Source organism: Artemia franciscana, chromosome 15 (genome assembly GCF_032884065.1).
Source record: "Artemia franciscana chromosome 15, ASM3288406v1, whole genome shotgun sequence".
In the NCBI taxonomy this organism is placed as follows: Eukaryota; Metazoa; Arthropoda; class Branchiopoda; order Anostraca; family Artemiidae; genus Artemia; species Artemia franciscana.
Genome location: NC_088877.1, coordinates 27565087 through 27588406, shown reverse-complemented (window position 1 = coordinate 27588406; position 23320 = coordinate 27565087). Strand labels below are relative to the sequence as shown.

The 23320-nt window shown below is 35.5% G+C and overlaps 1 protein-coding gene across 1 annotated transcript in view; it reads left to right on the top strand.

Moving 5' to 3' along the window:
- LOC136036275 (methyl farnesoate epoxidase-like) overlaps positions 1 to 21103 on the top strand; it is a 36525-nt gene extending 15422 nt beyond the window's left edge. The window contains exons 3-7 of the mRNA XM_065718415.1: positions 1763 to 2178; positions 8816 to 8936; positions 11763 to 11943; positions 14562 to 14824; positions 20794 to 21103. Coding sequence (XP_065574487.1) covers positions 1763 to 2178; positions 8816 to 8936; positions 11763 to 11943; positions 14562 to 14824; positions 20794 to 20972 — 1160 coding nt within the window. The 3' untranslated portion in view covers positions 20973 to 21103. The remainder of the gene's footprint in view (positions 1 to 1762; positions 2179 to 8815; positions 8937 to 11762; positions 11944 to 14561; positions 14825 to 20793) is intronic.
- The last annotated feature ends 2217 nt before the right edge of the window (positions 21104 to 23320 follow it).

The following is a 23320-nucleotide window of genomic DNA, read 5'->3' as shown; positions in this document are numbered from 1 at the left end:
CTTATTGAAAATAATTATCAAATTGTTGGTCAGTAAGATCGTTTAAACATATCTAACATTAATTATTGCATCAAATTGACTTTCAAACTCTAAACATCTTGTAGACCTAAAAAGCGTTTGAAAAATAGACTTATACCACACTTTGTTCTTTTTATCATTACAAAATGTGCAGTGAAACAAGACTCAAACATTGATATGTCGTTGTCACTTGACAATGTTTTAGTCGGACTAATAACACCAAAAGAATGTTGTAATTGACTTCGCAACAACTGAGAAAATATATGTTTAAGATCAAGTCTATGTATACATGGATATTTGCATTAAAAAGCTCACTGTTAAAGTTAGCTTTTTGAATTGTTTTGAATTGACAAAACATCTTAATAGTTTTGAATTGACAAAACGTCTATCTATTTAATGTCTTTAGATATGTCACAATGTTAGCCTCAAACTAATTGTGGAATATGTTCGTAGTAGTTATGATTTAAGACAGTCATAATGCAATCTTTATTATTTTAATTGATTAAAATTTGGTGATCTTAATTGAAAGAGTCACAACTTGTCTACACGTGTGAAAATGGGATATGGGCTGCTAGATTGATCACTGGTCTTAACTGGTAAACTTAAAACTGAAGACCAACAAACATTATTGTTTTGCAGATATGCATGATATATGTACAAAACTAGCTCAGATAAACTCAGATGCGTGCTTTTTCCATATGTTTGTGGAACTCTTTAAAACTAGCACTTCTCTGACACAATGGCATTGCAAAAAAAATCAAAAATAAATTATCTTTTATCAGCAGAAAAGTCAGTAAATAGCCTGCAGAAAATACACCTAGTTTATAAGGCTCTGAGTAGTCTTTCACCTGGCATAATATTGATTTTTTTATTATACAATTATTTTTATCTAAAAGACTCAGACAAGCGGTGTTTTCAGAAAAGTTCCCGCTTATAGATTCTACAGATATAGGGAAATACCACGATTCAGGTTTTATTCAGCAGTATATTTTGCAAAATCTGCAGATGCTTAATTCATTATGAAATCTCAGCTTCACTCTTTACTTAAAAATTTGTTTTTTAAATGAATATTTATTTTTTTTTATTTTATTTTTTTTTATCAACACAACAAACCGTACAAAAAGGCCCTTTTCTAACTTTGGCGATGAAATTAATAAAATCAAAATTAGTGGGAAATTAGTGTAGGATAGGCTTAAATAGATTTAAATTTCCTTAAACTTTTCCAAAAGATATGTAACTTTGTAACATAGACAAATAATCCGAGGGGTATATTATTGCCGGTATCTTTGAGAAGCATTTTCAATCATTCAATCATTTTCATGAAAACTCTTCATGAAACTATCCAACACAATCAAGATTTTTATACTGCAGGGAATCACCGCTCACATTTGGAAGGTTTTTCAAACTTTTTATTTAGTTTTTACTTACTAAGGGATGGGAGAGGGGCTATAATAAATGGTAAGAAGAGGGAAGAAAATATAGGAATCTAATGACTGTAAAGAAAACCCAGATCTAGGACAAAAGCCCAAGAGTAGGAGAAATTGCTCTAAATAACCAACGCGGTCAGGATTTGTTTACTACAGGTTATTATTGCTCAAATTTCGCAAAATCATAATTACTAATGGTCTTTTGTCGCCCTTTCTTGACAGATAATAATCAACATTCAAACACAGAACTTGTTTTCCCATGGAAAATAGGTAGCCCTGAACTATAGTATGGATATGAAAGTACTTTGTTTTTCTAGGCATAATGTTTTGGGATGGTCCAGCATGGCTTGAACAAAGACGATTTCAGCTGCGAGAGCTAAGGGACTTGGGCTGGGGTAAAATAACGACTGAAACAGTTGCTCAAGAAGAAATTCGGGAGTTGCTGAATTTTGTATCTAAAGTGTCGAAAACGTCTAATGGTGCTGTCGATTTGCATGGTGAATTAACTGTTTCTGTTATAAACATTCTCTGGACAATTGTTGCTGGTAAGCGCTATAACAGAGATGATGAAGAATTCGTCGAATTTCTCGGACAAATTACAGCCATGTTTAGGTCTGGAGTTAAAGTTACGAACTATGTTATACCGTTCCCTTTTTTAAGGCACATAGTTCCTGGGTTAGTTGGATGGAACGAGTTCAGAGATTGCAATCAAGCCATGAGACGATTTTTTAAGGCAAGTAATTTACGCTATGATTTTTTCCTGTGTTGCGTTTATTTCGCTTTTTTTCGTGCGAAATAATTGGGACAAAATTCTACAGTAAGCATCTTTTTTAAGATTCGAATATAATTGGCAACAGGATGTATGTCCCTTCGCACTCCATCATCCTCCTTTTCTAATTAGTCTTAATTAATACAATCCTTGTAAGAAAAAGTGTTTGTTTACTTTCTTGCGGTAGCAATAGTTTATATTCTCATTCTTTTGCCTAAAATTTGGCAATTTTTCGTTCATTCTTCATTACCATTAATTCTGATTACCCTATCCCTTCATTTTTAGTTGTGATCTTTCTTACGTAAAAATTAAATAAAAAAACTAATTTTTTTAGCTGAAACTAAGGAGCGACATTAAAACTTAAAACGAACAGAAATTACTCCGTATATGAAATGGGTTGTCCCCCTCCGCAATCCTTTGCTCTTTATGCTAAAGTTTTTAATTGTTTTAAAAAGTAGAATTGTGGCAAAGAATCAAACTTTAGCGTAAAAATCAAGGGATTGCGGAGGGGACAGCCCATTTCATATACGGAGTAATTTCTCTTCGTTTTAAGTTTTAATATCGCTCCTTACTTTCAGTTTAAAAAACTAGTTTTTTTTATTTAATTTCTGAATGTTTTTGAATTAATGCATTTTTGATTTTGGCTCTCCGCACATTAATTATTAAAATGAAATTTGCATATTAATTTTTTTTGGCTAAACGGCTTTCTCTTAGCTTTGATCAGACGATTTTGATAAATAAGGGGTGGGGAAGGAGGCCTAGTTGCCCTCCAATTTTTCGGTTACTTAAAAATGCAACTAGAACTTTTAATTTTTAACGAACGTTTTTATTAGTAAAAAATATACGTAACTTAAGAATTAACTTACTTAACAAACTTTTATGCTCTTATATTTTTTATTATGTATATAAGGGGGTTTGTACCCTCGTTAATACCTCGCCTTTTATACTAAATCTTAAGTTTTGTCCCAATTCTTTAAGAGTGACCTCTGAATCAGAAAGGCCATGGAATAAATAGTTGAAATTACTAAAAATACTTTAGCATAAAGAGCAAGGTATTTATCTCCTCCTAAATACCTCGCTCTCTGTGCTAAAGTATTTTTAGAGCCCTTCATATGCGTAATAATCTCTGTTCGTTTTAAGTTTTAATGCTACTCCTTACTTTCAGTTGAAAAACTTTTTCGTGTTTATTTTTTCATTGATTTTTTATAGCAATGCTAGAAAATCCCGCGCCCTTTTCATTGAATTTCTCTTCCCCCATGATATATTCCTCCAAAAGAAGATCCTCCCACATAGCCCATCCCCAGGGACTGTGGGGGAGTGAGTCATTCCAAAGACATAGTTAATATGGTTTTCGACCATGCGGAACAAAATGGCTATCTCAAAATTTGGATCTGTTGAGTGGGAAAAAAATGAGCGTGGGAGAGGGCCTAGGTGCCCACCAATTTTTTTGGTCACTTAAAAAGGGCACTAGAACTTGTCATTTCCGTTAGAATGAGCCCTCTTGCGAGATTCTAGGACCACTTGGTCGATACGATGACCCCTGGGGAAAAAAACAACAAAAAAACAGATAGCCTAAACACGCACCCGTGATCTGTCTTCTGGCAAAAAATACGAAATTCCACATTTTTGTAGATAGGAGCTTGAAATTTTTGCTATAGGGTTCTCTTATACGCTGAATGCGATGGTGTGATTTTCGTTAAGATTCTATGACTTTTAGGGGGTGTTTCCACCTATTTTCCAAAATAAGGCAAATTTTCTCAGGCTCGTAACTTTTGATGACAAAATTTGATGAAATTTATATATTTAGAATCAGCATGAAAATTCGATTCTCTTGATGTATCTTTTAGCATCAAAATTCTATTTTTTAGAGTTTCGTTCACTATTGAGCCGGGTCACTCCTTACTACAGTTCGTTACCACGAACTGTTTGATTTGATATTTAGAAGGAAATTGTGTCTCACTGCTCTTATTTAAAATCCCGACTGGATCCGGTGACATTGGGGGGAGTTGGAGGGAGAAATCGGAGGGAGACATCGGGATGAAACTTGGTAGGAAGAATAAATACAAGTCCTAGATATGTGATTGATATAACCGGACCGGATCCGCTCTCTTTGGGGGAGATTTCTAGTGCTCTAGTGAGTTCAATGCTTCTGAATGTGCTAGGACGATGAAAATTAGTAGGAAAGTCAGAGACCTGCACAAATTGACTTGATAACAGTCATTTCCCCGATTCTAGAAAAATGGGGTAGGGCTGGAGGGAGGGGAAATCGTTAAAAATGAGGTATTTTTATCTCACGAATGGGTGATCAGATCTTAATGAAACTTGATATATAAAAAGATGTCTTGTCTCATATGCCCCGTTTCAAATTCAGATTGGATCCAGGGATATTGGGGGGTTGAACTTGATAGGAAGAATAAGCCCAAGTTCTAGATACGTTATTGACATAACATGACCAGATCTTATCTATTTTGGGAGTTGGGGGGATTTCTAGTCCTTTGGCGAGTTCAAGAACAAGCACCAGTTCTAGATGCGTGATTGACATAAATGGACCGAATTGTTCTAGGACCATTGATCCGATGTGATCACCCCAGAACAAAGAATTAACTGGCCTCCGCGATCTTTCTTCTGGCGAAAAACACAAAATTACATATTTTTATAGAGAGTAGCTTGTAACCTCTTAAATTGAGTTCTTTTATATACTGAATCTGATGGTGTGAATGTCATTATGATCACTTGACAATCTGGGTATGTTTCCCCCTTATTAAACAAGAGCTAAGAGCTCATATGGCACTTGTGACGAGGTTAGAAGAGCCAAGAGCCAAGAGCTCATATGGTATGAGCTCTAGCAAAATTCTAAGAATCAATAGATTGTCTTAAAAGGAAAATAAGAGGCTTATTGCCGGTTGAGATTTAAAATAAGAGCTCTGAGTCACGAGGTCCTTCTAAATATCAAAATTCATTAAGATCCGATCACCCACTCGAAAGTTAACAATACCTCAAGTTTTCAAGTTTTTCCTCTCCCTTAAGCCCCCCAGATGTTCCAATCGGGTGAAACGACTTTATTAAGTCAATTTGTACAGCTCCCTGACACGCCTACCAATTTTCATCGTCCGGAAGCACCAAACTCGCCAAAGCACTGAACCCCACCATCTAACTGCCCAAAAGAGAGTGGATCCAGTCCGGTTACATCAGTCACGTATCTACGACATTTATAAGCATTTTCCAAGATTTCTGGTTTCCCCCTCCAGCTCCCTCCAATGTCAACAGATCTGGTCGGGATTTGAAATAAGAGGTCTAACATATGAGTTCCTTCTAAATATCAAATTTCATTAAGATGGTCACCCGTTCCTAAGCTAGAAATATCTCAATTTTTCTAACTTTTCCAAATTAACAACACCCAGCTCCCCCAAAGAGAACGGATCCATACCAATTATGTCAATCTCGTATCTATAACTTGTGCTTATTCTTCCTATCAGGATTCATCCCGATATCTCCACTTTAAGCGTTTTCCAAGATTTCCGGTTTCCAAGATTTCTGTCTCCCCCCTCCAACCTTCTATATCCCCGGCCGATTCGAATTGAAAATGGAGCATCTGAGACATAAGATTCTTCTAAATATCAAGTTTCACTGAGATCCGATCACCCATTCGTAAGATACCTTGATTTCACGTTTTCCAAGAATTCCGGCTTCCCCCTCCAACTCCCTTCAATGTCACCGGATCTTGTCGGGATTTAGAATGAGAGTTTTAAAGCACAAGATCCTTCTATATATAAAATTTCATCAACATCTGATCACCCGTTAGTAAGTTACAAATACCTCGTTTTTTTTTTAATTTTTCCGAATTACCCCCCCCCCCAACTCCACCAAAGAGAGAAGATCTGGTCCGGTTATGTCAGTCACCTATCTTGGACTTGTGCTTATTCTTTCCACCAAGTTTCATCCTGATCTCTCCGCTTTAAGCCTTTTCCAAGATTTTCGCCTCCCCCCCCCCTAATGACACTGGACGGTCGGGATTAAAAATAAGAGATCTGAGTTTCGAGGTCCTTCTAAAGATGAAACTTCATTAAGATTAATACCAGTTAAGTATCAGTTAAGAATACCTCATTTTTTCTATTTTTTTAGAATTAACCCTCCCCCCACCTCCACCGCCCCAACATCCTCTTCATCGGATAAGGTACAAGTTTAATATAAGAGCTTTGAGACATGATATCCTTCCAAACATGAAATTTCATTAAGATCCGATCACACCTTCGTAAGTTAAAAATACCTCATTTTTCTAATTTTTCAGAATTAACCCTCGCCCCACTCCCCCAAAGAAAGCGGATCCGTCTGGTTTATGTCAATCACGTATCTAGCACTGTCCTTATATTTCCCACCAAGTTCCATCCCGCTCCCTCCACTCTAAACGTTTTCCGAGATTTTAGGCTCCCCCCTCCATTCCTCCCAATGTCACTAAATCCAGTTTGAATTCAAAATGAGAGCTCTGAGACACGATATACTTCCAAATTTCAAATTTCATTAAGATCCGATCACTCCTTCGTAAGTTGAAAATACCTCATTTTTCTAATTTTTTCAGAATTAACCCCCCCCCCAACTCCCCCAAAGAGAGCGGAACCGTTCTGGTTATGTCAATCACGTATCTAAGACTTCTGCTTATTTTTCCCACAAAGTTTCATCCCGATCCCTCTACTGTAAGTGTTTTCGAAGATTTTAGGTTCCCCCCTCAATTCCCCCCAATGTCCCCAGATCCAGCCCTGATTTAAAATAAAAGCTCTGAGATACAATATCCTTCCAAACTTCAAATTTCATTAAGATTCGAATACTCCTTCGTAAGTTAAAAATACCTAATCTTTTCTAATTTTTCAGAATTAACCCCTCCTCCCCCCAACTCCCCCAAACAGAACAGATCCGTTCCGGTTATGTCAATAGCGTATCTAGGACTTCTGCTTATTTTTCCCACCAAGTTTCATCCCGATCCCTCCACTCTAAGCGTTTTCCAAGATTTTAGGTCTCCTCCTCCAACTCCCCTCATTGTCCCCAGATCTTGTCAGGATTTAGAAAAAGAGCTCTGAGGCACGATATCCTTCCAAACATCAAATTTCATTAAGATCCCATCACCCATTACTAAGTTAAAAATACTTCATTTTTTTCTATTTCTTCCGAATTACCCCCCCCCACTCCCTCCCAGATGGTCAAATCGGGAAAGCAACTATTTCTAATATAATCTGGTCCAGTTCCTGATACGCTTTCCAAGTTTCATCATCCTAGCTTGCCTGGGACAGACAGACAGACCGACAGATCGACAGACAGACAGACCGACAGAATTTGCGATTGCTATATGTCACTTGGTTAATACTAAGGTTAATGGTCAAGTACCGTAAAAATAGGTAAATTTTCTCAGTCTTGTAGCTGTTGGCGGGTAACCTTAAACTTAATAAATCTTATAATATTTGAAATGACCGTAAAAATTCCGTCCTTTTTGATGTATTGATTGTTATCAAATATTCTTTTTTTTTGAGATTCAGTTACTACTGAGTCATTTTGAAGGCAATTGGTAAACAAAACACTTGTAATTTCCAACTAGCTATATCTTTTGAAATCTAAATTTTGTCAGGAACATTATACAAACCTGTGTCTAAAGAGCTTGTGATGAGGGGCTGGGGTTGCAGTGCGTCTTATAAATAGGATAATCCGTTCATTTTATGTTTACGTCACTCTTCTTTTGCATCTGAAAAGAAACTTGTTTTGTAATGACAATAATGCCCAGGGACCAGACATTTTTTGCAATTTCTCAGTTGGTTGATAATAAAGAATATGCTTTAGTTCATTTCAGTGAGGACATAAAGAAAAGATTTTATCCATACTGTAATCCCTAAGGATTCTCAGTTACACCTATAGAAAAAGAAAACATTTTAGCTGACCATATTTTCTTTTGATTTCTCTTCATGTTAATAGTAGATTTTAGTAAGTATCCCTGTATATTTACTCATATAAGAGTAAACCCAACGCTCTGACGCAAAATTATACACAAATCTAAACAGTCGACAGAATTAGTCGCGCTTCTGAAAACCTCATTGACCAGTAAAAAAAAGAATGAAATGATATGTTTAAGAAAACTTGAAACTTTCTTTGAAAGCCTAAAGAGACACGGGAAGACATGTCGAGCCAAGTGATCCAATCTGGATCAATCAACAAAGAGGAAGTTTAATTCTCCAGTTCATAATTGAGTTGGGCTTTAATTTGATGAGACGCAGTTTCCAAAATGTTTAATTGTTTGAAGATAACTCTTTCCAAACTTTCCCTTCAGGTCCAAATCATTTAACGCTATCTTCTTTGACGACAGTAGCGCCAAAATACGATAAAAAGGGGACAAGACCTGTTTTTTCAGTTCTTTAAACGTTGATAAAAAATATACTTTTAACATAGAAGGGAAATCAATTTTTTTTTATCTCTTCCCATTTGTTATCACTGGTTAACGAGTATCGTGTCCATGACAATCGTGAACAAGTAGTTTAGAGGGACACTCTCCATCTATGAAGTTTAACTTGGGATTATGGAAATTACAATATTTTATTTTAAAGTTTGCACTTTGAAATTTCAGAAAGCAATTGACGAGCACAGGCAAACACTTCCTGAGCAACCAAGAGACTTTATTGATATATATCTAAAAAGAATGATGGAAGAAGAAAAAAAGGGTACTGCTAAACAAAATGGCTTTTTAGGTGAGTTTTTCATGGCTGTTATCTTATAAGAATTCATCAGCTGCCTACATGGTTGGCTAATGTCAGTTACTTGCAAACGGGACTTAAATTCCGCTTCCGGTTCCATTTATGAAAGATTGCCTTGAGTGGATAGTTTCTATCCCGACAAGTGCTTATGCGAAGATAGAATCAGAAATACTAAGTTCTAAACATATTTACAAGTGACGATATTTTATTAAAGTTAATGGATTGTCAAAGTTGTTGACACACGAATTTCGCAGATTGTTTCTGGAGCCTTTTTCTAGTTATCCGCTATTAATTTGGCAAATGATTTCTGACATATCAATAAGTTTTCACTCTGATTTATGTCTTGAGATCAACGTGGAAGTTATGTCGGTAAATCATAGCCAATCACAAATCTTCAGGTCTAAAAATAATTGTGTAAAGCTATACAACGGGTACATGGAGCTTAAAGTTTTTTATTTTTATCTGTGCCCTCTATCAGACTCTTTGGATAATTTTCTGTAAAGAACCTGAAAAATATTAAAGGTTTCTAGTCTACTCACATCTTAAAAACTGAAAGGGAAATAATCCTGAAAAGACACGCAAATATAATGTTGTGATCTTAAATAAATATTTTTCTGAGGCATGAATGGGTTCTGTTTTGCTAAAAAACTGATGAAGAACTTGATTGATTACTAAGAGATTAATTATCTGCATAAATAATATTTTGCCGCCGTTGAAGTGGGTTTATGTCTAGCTGTCACTCGATCGAACAAAAACGCCCTTGTTTGAAGAGTTTGCCTTTTATCCAGATTTCTGTACAGAGCTCTTTTTCTCTCTCTCTCTCTCTCTCTCTCTCTCTCTCTCTCTCTCTCTCTCTCTCTCTCTCTCCGTTCGTCCGCCCATCCATCCATTGCTTCCTCTCCCTTAATTCTCTCTTATGTAGAGATTTGTCTTATATAAAGAATAATATCCCATATTGGGGTGGCGCTTCGCACCACCCCAACACCTAGTTGGTGGGGCGCTTTGCGCCCCCCCAAGCCCACCCGCGCGCGTAAGTCGTTACGCGCCATATTAGTTACGCGCCATTGTAGTTGTGTCCCTGTGTCCCACCTGTGAATATAGATAGATTTATATATGTGTTTCAAACTACGTAAAAATTGCGAATATACAGCATTCTTGGCTTTCCCATTGTCTGTGGATATACAAAGCCGTATGTACTAATAATGACGTCATATGCAAACGCTCTTTTTACAAACAAACAAACATGCATACACACAACTCGTTTTTATATAGATAGATAGATAGATAGATACAATACAAATTAACTGCGTAAAACTTGCGAATATACAACATTCTTCGCTGTCCAATTGTCGCTGCATATAAATAGATTGTCAGGTTTACCGACCCTCGAACATGCAACGTACAATTGTCCATGGGAAAAACAATCAGTATTAAGATCTATACCACATTTTTCTAATGATTGACCTTGAGCTTTGTTAATGGTGATTTCAAATGCTAATCGAATTGGGAATTGCAATCTTTTAAATTGAAAAGGCAGATCCGTTGGAATCATGGAAATGCGAGGAATAAGAACAGCCTCACCCTCAAAAGGCCCTGTCAAGATTGTGGCCTCTATTAGGTTTTCCATTGTTTTTTTTTTACGGCAAGTCGCGTGCCATTGCAAAGCTTTGGTGGGTTGATATTTCTTAAAAGTATTATTGGTACGCCTATTTTTAGTTGTAGCACGTGTGGTGGAAACCCTGAAAGATCTATGGAATTTAAAAATTCAGATGGATAACTAACCGCTTCATTTGGTTAATTCATTTTTGGACGTCACTAAATTACAGAAATCAGCAGGTAGTTGTATACGTCCTGAAATTGAGTCTACTGGGAGCTTTCCGTTTCCAATTGCCAGCGATTGATCTGAAAATGTTTGACCAGAGTCATCGTTTTGCAATCGGACACGCATATTTGTAGTTAATTTTAATATTTTTAGGTGTGCCCATAAATTAGAATTTTTCAGGCAAGCATTCATTTCCTTGCTGTTCTTTTGATTCCTCGGCACGCTTTCTTTTCTGACTTTCTCTATCAGCAGCAAGTTTTTTGGCATAGACTCTTTGAGCATCTTCATCGGCTTTTGCCATTGTAAGTTCATCAGTCATTGTAAACTTAAACATTAATAGATTTCGACGTGAACATATGTCTTAAATATCTTGAATGACGTCACCGTCAAAGCAAAAATGACTACAACTAATTTCATGACGTCAGTCAACACAGAAACATGACGTCACCTGATCCACAGACAGACACACAGACAGACAACTTATTTTTATATAGATAGATAAATAGACTGACCGTGTTTTACAGCCAAGCACGCACACGCACAGGAAGAATATGTACCCACACTCTACTGATACCAAGCTGTTTACATGGCTGCTTATAATTGTCGTTGAAATTTTTAAGTATTTTGTCAAATTCCCACCTCCCGAAATAAATTTCTGTATACAAACCCAATCAAAGTTCTACAGGTTGTATTCGGATCGATGAAAATACTTTTCTTCGAAAAGAAAATATCTTTTTTTAAATTGTGTTGTAAAATTTCTTCAACACCTCTTAAGAGTTTTAGTTTTAAATGTTGAGGGAAGGAACAAAAGCAAGGAATCAACTAGTGGCGTCAAGATTGTAGGAAATCCCTGTTTTCGCCAAATTCTAAGAATTCATTTTTTTCTAATGCACATCTTATGAATTTTTAACCTTTGAGAAAGGGCTTTGGCCAACAGGCCCTTCCAATACCGGACTAACGCTTTTTTGTAGTTTTGCCACTAACATTTTTGTTTTTAGAGGATCAGCTGATCGTTTCTATTATTGATATTTTTGGCGCTGGGGCGGAGAGCACATCCAACCAAGTGGGATTTTTGCTGATTCACATGATTCGAAATCCAGGTGTACAGCAGAAAGTACAGGAAGAAATCGATAAAGTTGTCGGAAAGGATCGCCTTCCATCATTAAACGATAGACCAAGGTATTTTACTAAATACTCTTAATGAGCCTTTTCTGTTGTTGCTGTTAATTAGACATCAGTATTTGGAAATATAGTAAAAGACAGGGTCAAAATAGTTAGAATTTTATTTTTGTCGAAAACATCATAGTTGAGAAAATATGCAATAAAAATTAGTGTCATAATGGGATCGGGTAACCCTGCAATTGTCTATTGGGAGTATCATTGCCAAAAAGGAGACTAAATAATTCTTCATTATTTTTGGTTAGGATGAGGTAAAGATTACTTGTAAGTTTGCGGTCTCCTTGATTGGTAAGTCTTTGGCCACTGAGTTTTCAATGTCACTAGTTGTAGGATTGTAATTCATTCCCGCCTGTTAGGTGCCGCTCACTGTTGCAGCATTGTTGTAAGATGGATGTCTGCTATCTCCCGTTGTCTATTCAAGTAAAATATAAAATATGATTGCGTCTGTCTCTGTTTCAGAAGTAGTTAAATTTGAGTTTGGAACCAAGGTTTGCAAACTATTTTGTGTTTATTAAAAGACGGGTTATCAGGATGAGAAGTAGAAATGCATTCGTATTGATTTGGGTCCTTGCAAGATTGCAAATTAGCCAAACTCGTACGAATGACAGATTTGCTAAGATCGTTTCGACGAACGCTTATTTATGCTGCTCTGGACGTATGAGGAACTAAGTAAGTAAGTAAAGTAAAGAGGGTAGGGGCGGGACTAGGGCTGAGGGTTAAGAGCCTCAGTCATAGACATAATATGTTAAAAAGTTTAAAATCACAGTTGACTCTCGTTTCAAAACAAAATTATTTTATCTTCGTTTCAATGACATCTAGTGTAATCGGAATGCCACTGACTCACTAAAACTCTCGATATCTACAGTAAAAATTTTTTACACAGTAAAATAAAAGATAGCTTGATATAAGGTAAGGAATATTCGTTGCATAAGTTTGAGTTTTTTTTTGCAAATCTTCGTTACCTGAAAATATTTGTTCGTTATTTGACCCTATTTACCATTGAAATACTATCGATATTGTTTTCTTATGTGGCATTAAAAATGGCATGCGTAGGCGCTGCATTTTAATGCAATTTATTTAATTACTTTCAAATGGCTGTAGAGCTTTAACTTTCTATCAAAAGGAGCCATCTTCTGATATTTTCGATCGAAAATACGATGAGTCTAATAGGGGAAGTCAGTATAAAAATCATCTTTTTTTTTTTATGTACGTGTAGGCCTATACATTGTTAGAATTTTTTGACCTTTGAATTTAATTGACAGGGATCGTCCCTTATCCTACGGGCGGACATTGCTGTAATAGGTATCCGCCTTGCTTCTTCTCCAATTTATAAGATGGTTTAAAGACCTAGAAAAGCAGGCACTAAGAACATTGGGGACCCATCCAAGTATTTATTTGTTTTAAACATTGGATGCTCTATGAATTGAAACAGAATGCTCAGATTGAAATATAGCGGAGAGGGGTATTTAGAAGCAGTGTTTGGCAAAGTTTGAAGATACTCAAATGATGTGCTAATGACGGTAAAACTAAAATCACTGCTTCGGTAACCGGGTTAGGCCTCTACGGATCCAATATCGGAAAAGTCTGCTGACATTGGTACGCATGAAAGTTGAAGCTATCTAAAAGCGAGAGTGCTGGTTGCTAATTTCGGTGCTGAGGAAAATAAATAAAGCGATGTAGTTAACGTGATAGTCTATGCGATGTATAACAATGTAGTATAGCGTGAGAGGATTTGTGCATGAACATATTATTTTGCTGGTAAAAAATTAGTCAATGATACTGACGAAAGAAAACAGGAAACATATATTTGCTGATGAGCTACATCAACCTCCCCTTCCCTAAGAGCTAAAAATGTAAGGTTATAGTAATGAAACATTTATTTTTTCTATAAAATATCCTTGGTTGCTCTATTCAAGGACGATTGTAGGAAAAAGAATCTTCTAAGCGGTCAAAATCCTCGGAATGGTCCCACTAATCAGGAGAAGAGGTGCTCTGTCCTGCCCTCTTGATTCGAAGAAAACTTTTTTGATCTTCATTTAACAGAAAAATTTAAAAAGCTTCCATCATGGATTTTGAAAAACATATTTTTTTCTTCATTACAAAAAAAAAAAAAAAAAATCTTGTCCCCTTCCCACAATCTGCTGAATCGGTGACACAGCTTGGAAACAACTTGAAAAATTGCCAAACCTGAAGTTTTAGGGCCAAAATTACAAACCCGTTGTCTCAACTTTAGATGTCTATGGGTCCCGAAATATGCAAACTATTGCCTCGATTTTTATCCCAATGATCACTGACCCGGATATCAAACACCCAATTTTAGTGTATGACACTAATATCTAGGGAAAAAAGGACAAAACATGAAGTGGAGTCAATAGATTTGGTCTGTAACTGGATCATAAAAGACAAAGAAACGGAATCTGAATCCTTGATTCAAAATGCATCACACATACTGTCATTTTTCAAATACTTTACAGTTTCAACGAAGCAATAGCTTAACCTTTGACTAGCCTTTGTAGCAGGGAGTTGAGGTGAAGACATTCTAATTAGTCTTTTGGTTTATATAAATCTGGTTCTAGTTTGTTCCCATGTTCTTTATATCATAATTTCTCGTTTTTCAGCATGCCATATACTGAGGCTGTCATTATGGAAGTAATGCGAATGAGTAATATCGCCATGCAAACTGTTCCACGACGGGCTATGCGGGATACTACTCTCATGGGATATTACATACCAAAAGATACTTTTGTTCACATAAGTGTATGGGCAGCACATATGGATAAAACTTACTGGGTCGACCCAGAGAACTTTAGGCCTGAGAGACATATTGGAGAAGATGGAAAGCTGAAGAAACACGGATTTAATCTAATGCCATTCGGATTTGGTAATTATTTTTCGTGCATAGTTCTGCCAAAATGTATGCTCACGCATTGCTATGGTTGCAGCAGAACCTGCAACCAAGTAAAATGCCAAACCTTGACCCTTTGTTGGCGAAATATTAAGCGTGAATTTTCTAAAAAATTGTCTTTTAAGAAAAATGTTATGACGGACCTTGGTTCATGAATAGTAAATATTATTCAGATTTAGTAATATAATTATTTGTAAAGATTGAAATACAATTTTTGAGAATCACAAACAAAAACCAGAACCCTTGGGAATCAAGTCGCATCCAATCAAAATCATGGCATTGAAATAACTCGTCGAAAACCCTAGGCCGGAGGCTTAAAGTCCCTGTCTTGAACAATAAGGGAAATCACATTTTAATATGGTTAGCTCCGATCTTTCCTTTCTTTCCGTTTCTTCCCAATGGTGGTCGCATCGAACCAAAACTCTTAGAATTTTGGGAGAGAGCTACTTTGAACGGAAATTGCAGTTTCTAGTTTCCAATGAGTAATAACAGTGATAATGTCGTAACAAAGGTTTTTTTGCCATTTTGCACGAGAAAATCAGTTTGTGTCCAAAATTGGGCCGAAACGCCGGAAAAATTTAAATTCTAAGAAGACGAGCAATTTTTCATTGTCTCGAACCTTTACTTAGTGCTCTAGAGTTTACCATCTTAAAATTTGAAGAATTGATTTTAAGACAGGTAGCACAACTGTCGTGTCTTTTCTTTTATTTTTCTCCCCTGAGGTGATCTTATGCAAAATCAAGCCCCTTCCGTATCTTTCTACAAAATTATCCTTCTCAACACAGTTCGGGCAGTTCTTCTGAGCCCATGCTTTGGTATTATGAAATATCTTGTTCCATCCTTCCCCTCTGGAGGGCAATGAGCCTTGGTGAATTTTGACGAACTTTGAGATTTTTCCATTATTTTGAAGTCTCTACGGTAGTCTCTTAGTATTAGTCTCTTACTCTTTGAAGTCTCTTAGTATTGAGATTGACATGTGTGTACAAGCAACTCTTTGGAGGGGGGTGTATAAGGTGGTAATAGTCTATGCCAGGTGCGGGATCTAGAGAAAAATCTTTGAGGGCCACTGGACCCAGGGTGTCAATATGATTGGAGCGTAATGATAGGGGGGAGGGAATGTAGATAGCACTTTTGTCAGACCTCTTCGTTTGTGTGAATATGGTTGGTGCTGATGTAAAATGACAAACCTCTTTGAAAGCCAATAATACTTTCCTATAGCAGTAAAATGTGTATTAACAACAGACGCGAGCAGATTCTTTGATGAAGAAATTACTATAGCTTCATTGAGACTTTCTGAATGAGTAGACCAGACTAATTTTATTTTTTGGATAAAAAAATCAATTAATGGGGAAACCTCTAATTTCTAAGAGTGGAAATACAACTTTTTTTTTTACAAGAGTTAGAGAATTGTAAAGCCACCCCTTGATCCGCTACAAGATTCCAATATTTTCTATAAGGAGACTGAAAACCAACCGCACACCTGGTTGCTGTGGAATATCTGAGCAGCACTTGAAATGTGGGGGTCCTGCCTTGTTGCTTTGGCAGCTCAAAAATGTTTTGAAGACGTTCCACGACAAGCAAGGGAATATTTGATTTTTACTTGTGTCAAGGGCTCTTTTTTTCGAGGATTCGTTAATCAGAACCAGAACCAAAAGATGAAAGGGGTCGTGTCCCCCACTGGCAAAGCTGATTTTTTTTCAAAAAGGAAAGTATTTATATTATAATGTTTATTATAAACCCTACCCATTCCGTGGCAGGGTTTAATGCCCAATATATTTAAAGTTTCTAATTTCTTCGAAAACCATAGAAGTCTAGTAATGATAGAGTAACGTATAATATATTAGTGTAAATAGAAATTCTATATTGAAATAATGTCATGTACTATCACTAAGTATTAATATTGTAATGTAAAATAGTTCTATTTTCTACTAGACATACCTTATTCCACGTTTCTTACCTTTCTACCTTTCTTACGTTTCATTAATTCGGTTTGATCGGTATATTCACCTCAAGCGCTCGATTTAGTCCTAAACGATCAATTATGAGCATTCCTATCGTTAGAACCAGATAGGTCATTTTTTTTCTTTGTAAAATTCCCGTTAAGCGGTGAAAAAAAAATCTCAAAAATACGCCCTAAGTGGTGATACAGTGTTTTCTTGTGATGATATTGTTCACTTAAGAAATGGATGGTCTTGGACGCTCTTCCTTATCTCAATTTAGAGCGTTTTGCGGAAACACGGTCAAAATGTTGTTCAAACTCGTTCTTTAATAATTTCTAACTTAACCCAGTAACGTCCAGTGTTCCCATCTGGGAACACCTTACTTTAAATTTTTATGACTAGCACGTTAGCAACTAGGGCAAATTTTAAGCGCCCCTTAAACTGTCATAAGTATCAGAGAAGCTCTCAAATTTTTTCGGACTTGAATTTGGTTTAGTTTGGTTCTTTGGATTTTTTGAAATACGGAAAAAAAGTTTATGAAAGCTATCTGTTTCTAATGGAATACCTTGGAAGGCAAGTGGTTGAAACCTCTTGTTTTATTGTTTTTGTTGTTCAATATCACCACTCTTCGAATATATGAAACAGATGCACCAAAACATCTACAAAAAGAAGTATGCAGTATCAGTTATTCAAAAGTGTTCCCAACCTGGAAATTTGGGCGTTTCGCAGATCTAAAATTTTCCACATGCTTTGTAGTAGGCGATCACTTCTGTTTTGCAGATGGGTCCCAAAGAAATGTGCTTCTATCAAAGAAACTGTAGCTATGCTAGACGAAATAATTTACGATGAGACAGACATTGATATAGTCATTATCTACTTATCCCCCGTAATTTCGGTGTAGTAATAAACAAAATTGGGGTAATATCGGGGTAGTCAATGACGAAAGGGAGGGAGACAAGGGCAATAAAAAAAAATTTCAATAGTCTTCCAAGTTGTCTTGTAGGGACGATAGAGCTTGAGATACTTGATACTTGTGAATCAGCCAGCCTACGTCAACTTTATCAATCTGGGTAGTTTATACCTTCCACATTATGCTTGGATAACATAGAAGACATTCCAATAGGACTTCGTCCTAGGAAGATAGTATTCTACCCTGTATCTTACTACAGTCAGGCAGCTCAATAAGATAGGGCATGTGAATTAGCTCTCCCAAATCCCACACGGCAAACCCAAATGTCTAAAAAATTTCCCAAAAACCCTCTTTATAATGTGTCTCCCCTCCCGTGACCCATCATTATCATATCCCTATCAATGACTCCCAGAAACTATTCAATTAGTCACAAAGCTAAAATTAAGAATTTTTTTAATGGGGAGTGGACAGGGACAATCCCCAAAAAATACTCCTTAACAGAAATTAATGTTTCAAGTTGTCTTGTCACATCCCCATCATTGAAGCCCAGACACCATACCCTAAATCGACGGGCTTACAAGAAAGAGAATAAAACGAAGCAAGAAAATAAAAAAATCAGCCAAAGAAGAAAAAAAAGAAAAAAAGCCAAAAAGTTGGGTAAGTATATTTGGGTAAGTTCTTACCCAAACTGAAAAAAAAATATATGGTGTATATTATTTTATGCACCAAAATTTTAAAATATATTAATTTTTTAATTTTATAATTTTCATTTTTTAACTAGAATTAGAAAAATAACTGAAAATTTTAAAATCATTTTATATTTTTTATAGGTTCTAACTACCCGACGTGTGCTTTAATGTATATTTCCATAAAAAAATTAACTTATGTTTAAAAAAATGCATATACAATTTATCTATATTCATTTTATTACGCTTTTACGAGTTGGAAAAAATTTCGAGAGGGGGAAGGGGTCAGACCTCGCAACCTTTTTTTTCTTCTTTCTTTTTAATTGTTGATCGCTCAGACAAAAACCAGAGTAATTTTTTAGAGAACAGAAGTAAAGAAGTACAGTAGATTAACATAAATAATATAAATAAGTTTTCAACGTAATCTGTTCTTTATCCAACGCAGTCTGTGAAGGCTCGAAAACTGACAAATTGGAGCTACAATTACTATAAATGATGATCCTTTGGAACCAACGCCTGAACTATCTTTTCTTTTAGTTTTTCAGTTTTCGTTTTTTTTTAGTTTTTCTGGTGTTTTTTATAGTTTTTTTTTTAGTTTTTTTGTTTTTTTTTCCTTTTTTAAGTATTCTTTTTAATTGTTGATTGCTTGAACAGAAACCACAGTAGATCTTTTAGAGAACAGAGACCCGAAAACCGAAAATTTGCAGTTGCAGTTACTATAAATTATGATTCTTTGGAACTAACGCCTTAACTATCATTTTTTTTTCTGGTGTTTTTTTTTTGCGCGCCCCAGCAACACGTTGCAACACCGCAACCACGCGTTGATGTAGCGTTGCGCGTCCCAGCAACACGTATGCAAGATGCTAATTTTTAACTGCGTAAAACTTGCAGTTTTTACTCTTTAAGTAATTTAATATAATTTAATAAGAGCCTCAATTTTTGTTTTGCAAATGACGTTATCTGTTTTCTTTTCTGGTGTTTTTTTTCTTTTTTTTAGTTTTTTTTTCTTATTTTAGTTTTTCTAGTGTTTTCTTTTTTTAGTTTTTTTAAGTTTTTTTTTATGTTTTATTTATTGATTTTTAGTTTGAATTGCAATTGTTGACCAAAACAAAAACCACAGTAGACTTCTTAGAGAACAGAAGTAAAGAAGTACAATAGATTAACAGAGGTAAAAACAGAGGTACAAACAAACAGTATATTTTTATATAGATAGATTAACTTTAGATACTGTATGCCTTGGTTTCTCCTTTACTAACTTTTACACATCAATATAACCATGATATCGATGTCAACATTTACAGTGACCTACATAGATCCTTTATATTACAAATTTTTGCAGGTTTTCTCACTTGCCTTTTCCAATTTCGTCAGTCGACAAACATGACGTCGGTCGACAAACAACTTCATGACGACATACAGCTCAATCCTTATAATGACGTCAGTCGACAAACATGACATCGGTCGACACACAAACATGACGTCAGTCGACAGACACACAATCAAACAACTTATTTTTATATATATTATTCTAAATTGCCAAGCTCCTGTTTATATTAAAATAAATATTTCAGTCACTATGGGCTAAAGTTTTATTTTTATTTTAAAAAATGTAGTTTTTCAAAACATTGGTTTTACTTTAAAGATTATTGTTGTTAATTACAAAAGGTTTCTAAATACAGGGATTAAATACAGGGATTGAATTGAGCCATTAAACCGCTGTCTATGATGTTCCATTGCCCCATTAGCTGAGTGATTGGAGCCGCTTTTCTTGTTTTCCAATTTAATGAATTTTCATTGTTGTTTAAGCAAAGGGACTGCATGCTTTCTATACAGAGGTTTGGGACAAAGCGGTTCTAAAATTGTACTTCTTGTTTTGATCTTACACTGTTTTAGGAGCTATGGGCGATACTAATACAATAATATTAAATAAAATAACATTTCTTAGTGTGGGACACTATCGTCTATTGCTAGGCTGCTAGCAAGAGTTGCAACCCTGGTTATGAGAAAAATTTCACACATACTTTTACATACACAGCTTACAGTCCACACACGCACAAACAAAGACAAAACAGCTTTCAGAGTAGCTAAAGAGTAGCGTACAAAGATGCTACTGATTTACTTTGCTACGGTTATTCTAGCTTATTGTTGTATTATTATGTAAAGGTTCTTCTGGAAGGACTGCAATGGTTTTAAGTCAGAAATTACCACCAAAAGAATTTTCTTGTCATTTTCCCAGAATTTTAGTCACATAATTATTTGTCTAGAATTATTTGACTGTCCCGTTGTGAATATTTCTACCATCCTGCTAGATAGATTATAGCAAAATGGACAAACTGATTTTTTCTGTTTTTAATTTCTTTTCATCAAACTCAACTTTGTTTTTACTTTAGAACACTTCTTTTTTTATAGGCAAGCGCAGCTGTGCTGGCGAGGCATTGGCTCGGTCAACTGTTTTCTTATTCTTCACTTCCCTTCTGCAAAGCTACACCTTTTCTTTTCTACCGGGACAAAGCCGGCCAACAATCAAGCCCGACCCTGGATTTACGCAGGCACCGAAACCTTTTACTGCTCTTGTTACACCCCGTTAAAACTGAATATCAATTTTTCATATTATGCTTTAAGTTTTCCCATGTTACCCGTTTGGATATCTAGTCGTTATTACTGACTTTTTATTACCTCTTCATTTAAGCACAAAATATAATTTGTTGTAATTGTAAAAGCTTATATTTTTAAGACACGGAAGTCCTAGCAATAAGGAGGGATATTCCATGTCTTGTTGCCTTCCACCCTTCATTTCTTTGGAGAAGTTGAAATCAGCATATTAGTCAGAATAAGTAATTTCTGCTCATAAATTCTATGAGAAGTAATATTTCTGTCAACAAATTATAACTTTCAAAGAACCTAGGTTTGCAGTTGATCTGTAGTGGTTGAGAATTTTGACGCCAGCTTTGCCTCTCACTCACACTATCTGTCTTGGCTTTTTTCTTCAATCAGCCATGGCTCTTAATTTTTTCATCATCACAATTTTTCATCATCACTTTTTCATCCTACACAATGATTTAATTCAAAAATCAACCTGACCTAATCAAAACCTTTCATCACAGTCTAACAACTTGATTTTAATTCAAAAATCAACGGGTCGATGTTAGGTGAAAGTCCAAGCTGATATAAGGCTTTTTCAGAATAGAATAAAAATGATGTCATTTCACTTGTTGATAGATGGTTTATGAACCTGCCCTAGGCTGAATGGATGATAGACTGTCTATTAAAAAGGGATATAACATTATTTCTATACAATTTTGAAAAAGCCATATGATCGCTTTGCCTGTCACTCAGACTATCTTGACTTTTTTCTTCAATCAACCATGGCTCTTAACTTTTTTTTTTATCGCAGTCCTACACAATGATTTAAATTCAAAAATCAACCTAACCTAATCAAAATTTTTCATTATAGTCTTACACCCTAATTTTATTCAAGATGAAAGACAAATCTGATATAAACCTTTTTCAGAATCGGATAAAAATGATATCATTTCACTTGTTGATAAATGGTCTATATAAAAGTCTATATAAAAATAAGTTGTCTGTGTGTCTGTCGAGTGACGTCATGTCTGTGTGTCGACTGACGTCATGTTTGTCGACTGACGAAATTACAGAGCGGGACATCGGGACACAAATGACGATCGGGACACCGGGACATCTATCTTCTATCTATATACTGGCTGTTGGGGTTGGGACAATTGGTCCCAAGCCCCCCCGCGCGCGTAAGTCGTTACGCGCCATTGTAGTTGTGTCCCTGTGTCCCACCTGTGAATATAGATAGATATATATAGATAGATATATGTTTTTAACTACGTAAAACTAGCGAATATACAACATTCTTCGCTGTCCCATTGTCTGTACACATAAATATATTGTCAGGTTTCCCGACTCTTGAACATGCAACATATTATTGTCCACGAGAAAAACAATCCGCATTCAGATCTATACCTCATTATTATAACGATTGCCCTTGAGCTTTGTTGATGGTGATTGTTAATCAAACATTCCCTGTGTCCCCATCGTCATTTATATATCCCCCTGTGCCCCCCGGCGTCCCCGTTGTAGTTGTGTCCCTGTGTCCCAGTCGTCATTTACAGTCGAAACACATGACGTCAGTCGACACACAAACATGACGTCAGTCGACATACACGTCCCAGTCGTCATTTGTGTCCCGGTGTCCCAGTGCGTAATTTCTCTTTGAGTGTCCCAGTCGTCATTTATATTCCCTGTGTCCTGGTCTATATATACAGTCGTTTTTGAATTGGTATATGATGAAATAATTTTTTTTTTATTTTTTATTAAAAAAATTTTTATTATTTATTTTATTAAAAATTTTATTTCTTATTTTATTTATTGTTTTTTTATTAGTTTTTAGTTGTTTTTTTTCTTTTTAGTTTTTTGCTGTTTTTACCCTTCTTTTAGTTTTTTAGTTTTTTTTCTTTTTTAGGTTTTAGTTTTTTACCTTTTTTTAGTTTTTTTTTAGTTTTTTTGCTTTTTTAGTTTTTTTAGTAGTTTTTACCTGTTTTTTAGTTTTTTTTTTTAGTTTTTTTCTTTTTTAGTTTTTTCTTCTTATGTATTAATGCTAAAGCCAAGGTTCGAACCTGGAACCTCTCGGACCTAGAACCTGGAACATAACGCTTTACCAACTCAGCTACTTCGGCTTGAATACATTTACCTTTTTTTTTTAATTTTTATTTTTTTAGTGTTCTTTTTCTCCTTTATTTGTCAGTTTTTTTCCTTTTTTTGTTTTTTTTTCTTTTTCAGTTTTTAGTTTTTTTAGTTTTTTTAGTTTTTTTATTAGTTTTTAGTTTTTTTTCTTTTGTTTTTTTGTAGTTTCTACCTCTTTTTAGTTTTTTTAGTTTCTTTTTAGTTTTTTACCGTTTTTTTTAGTTTT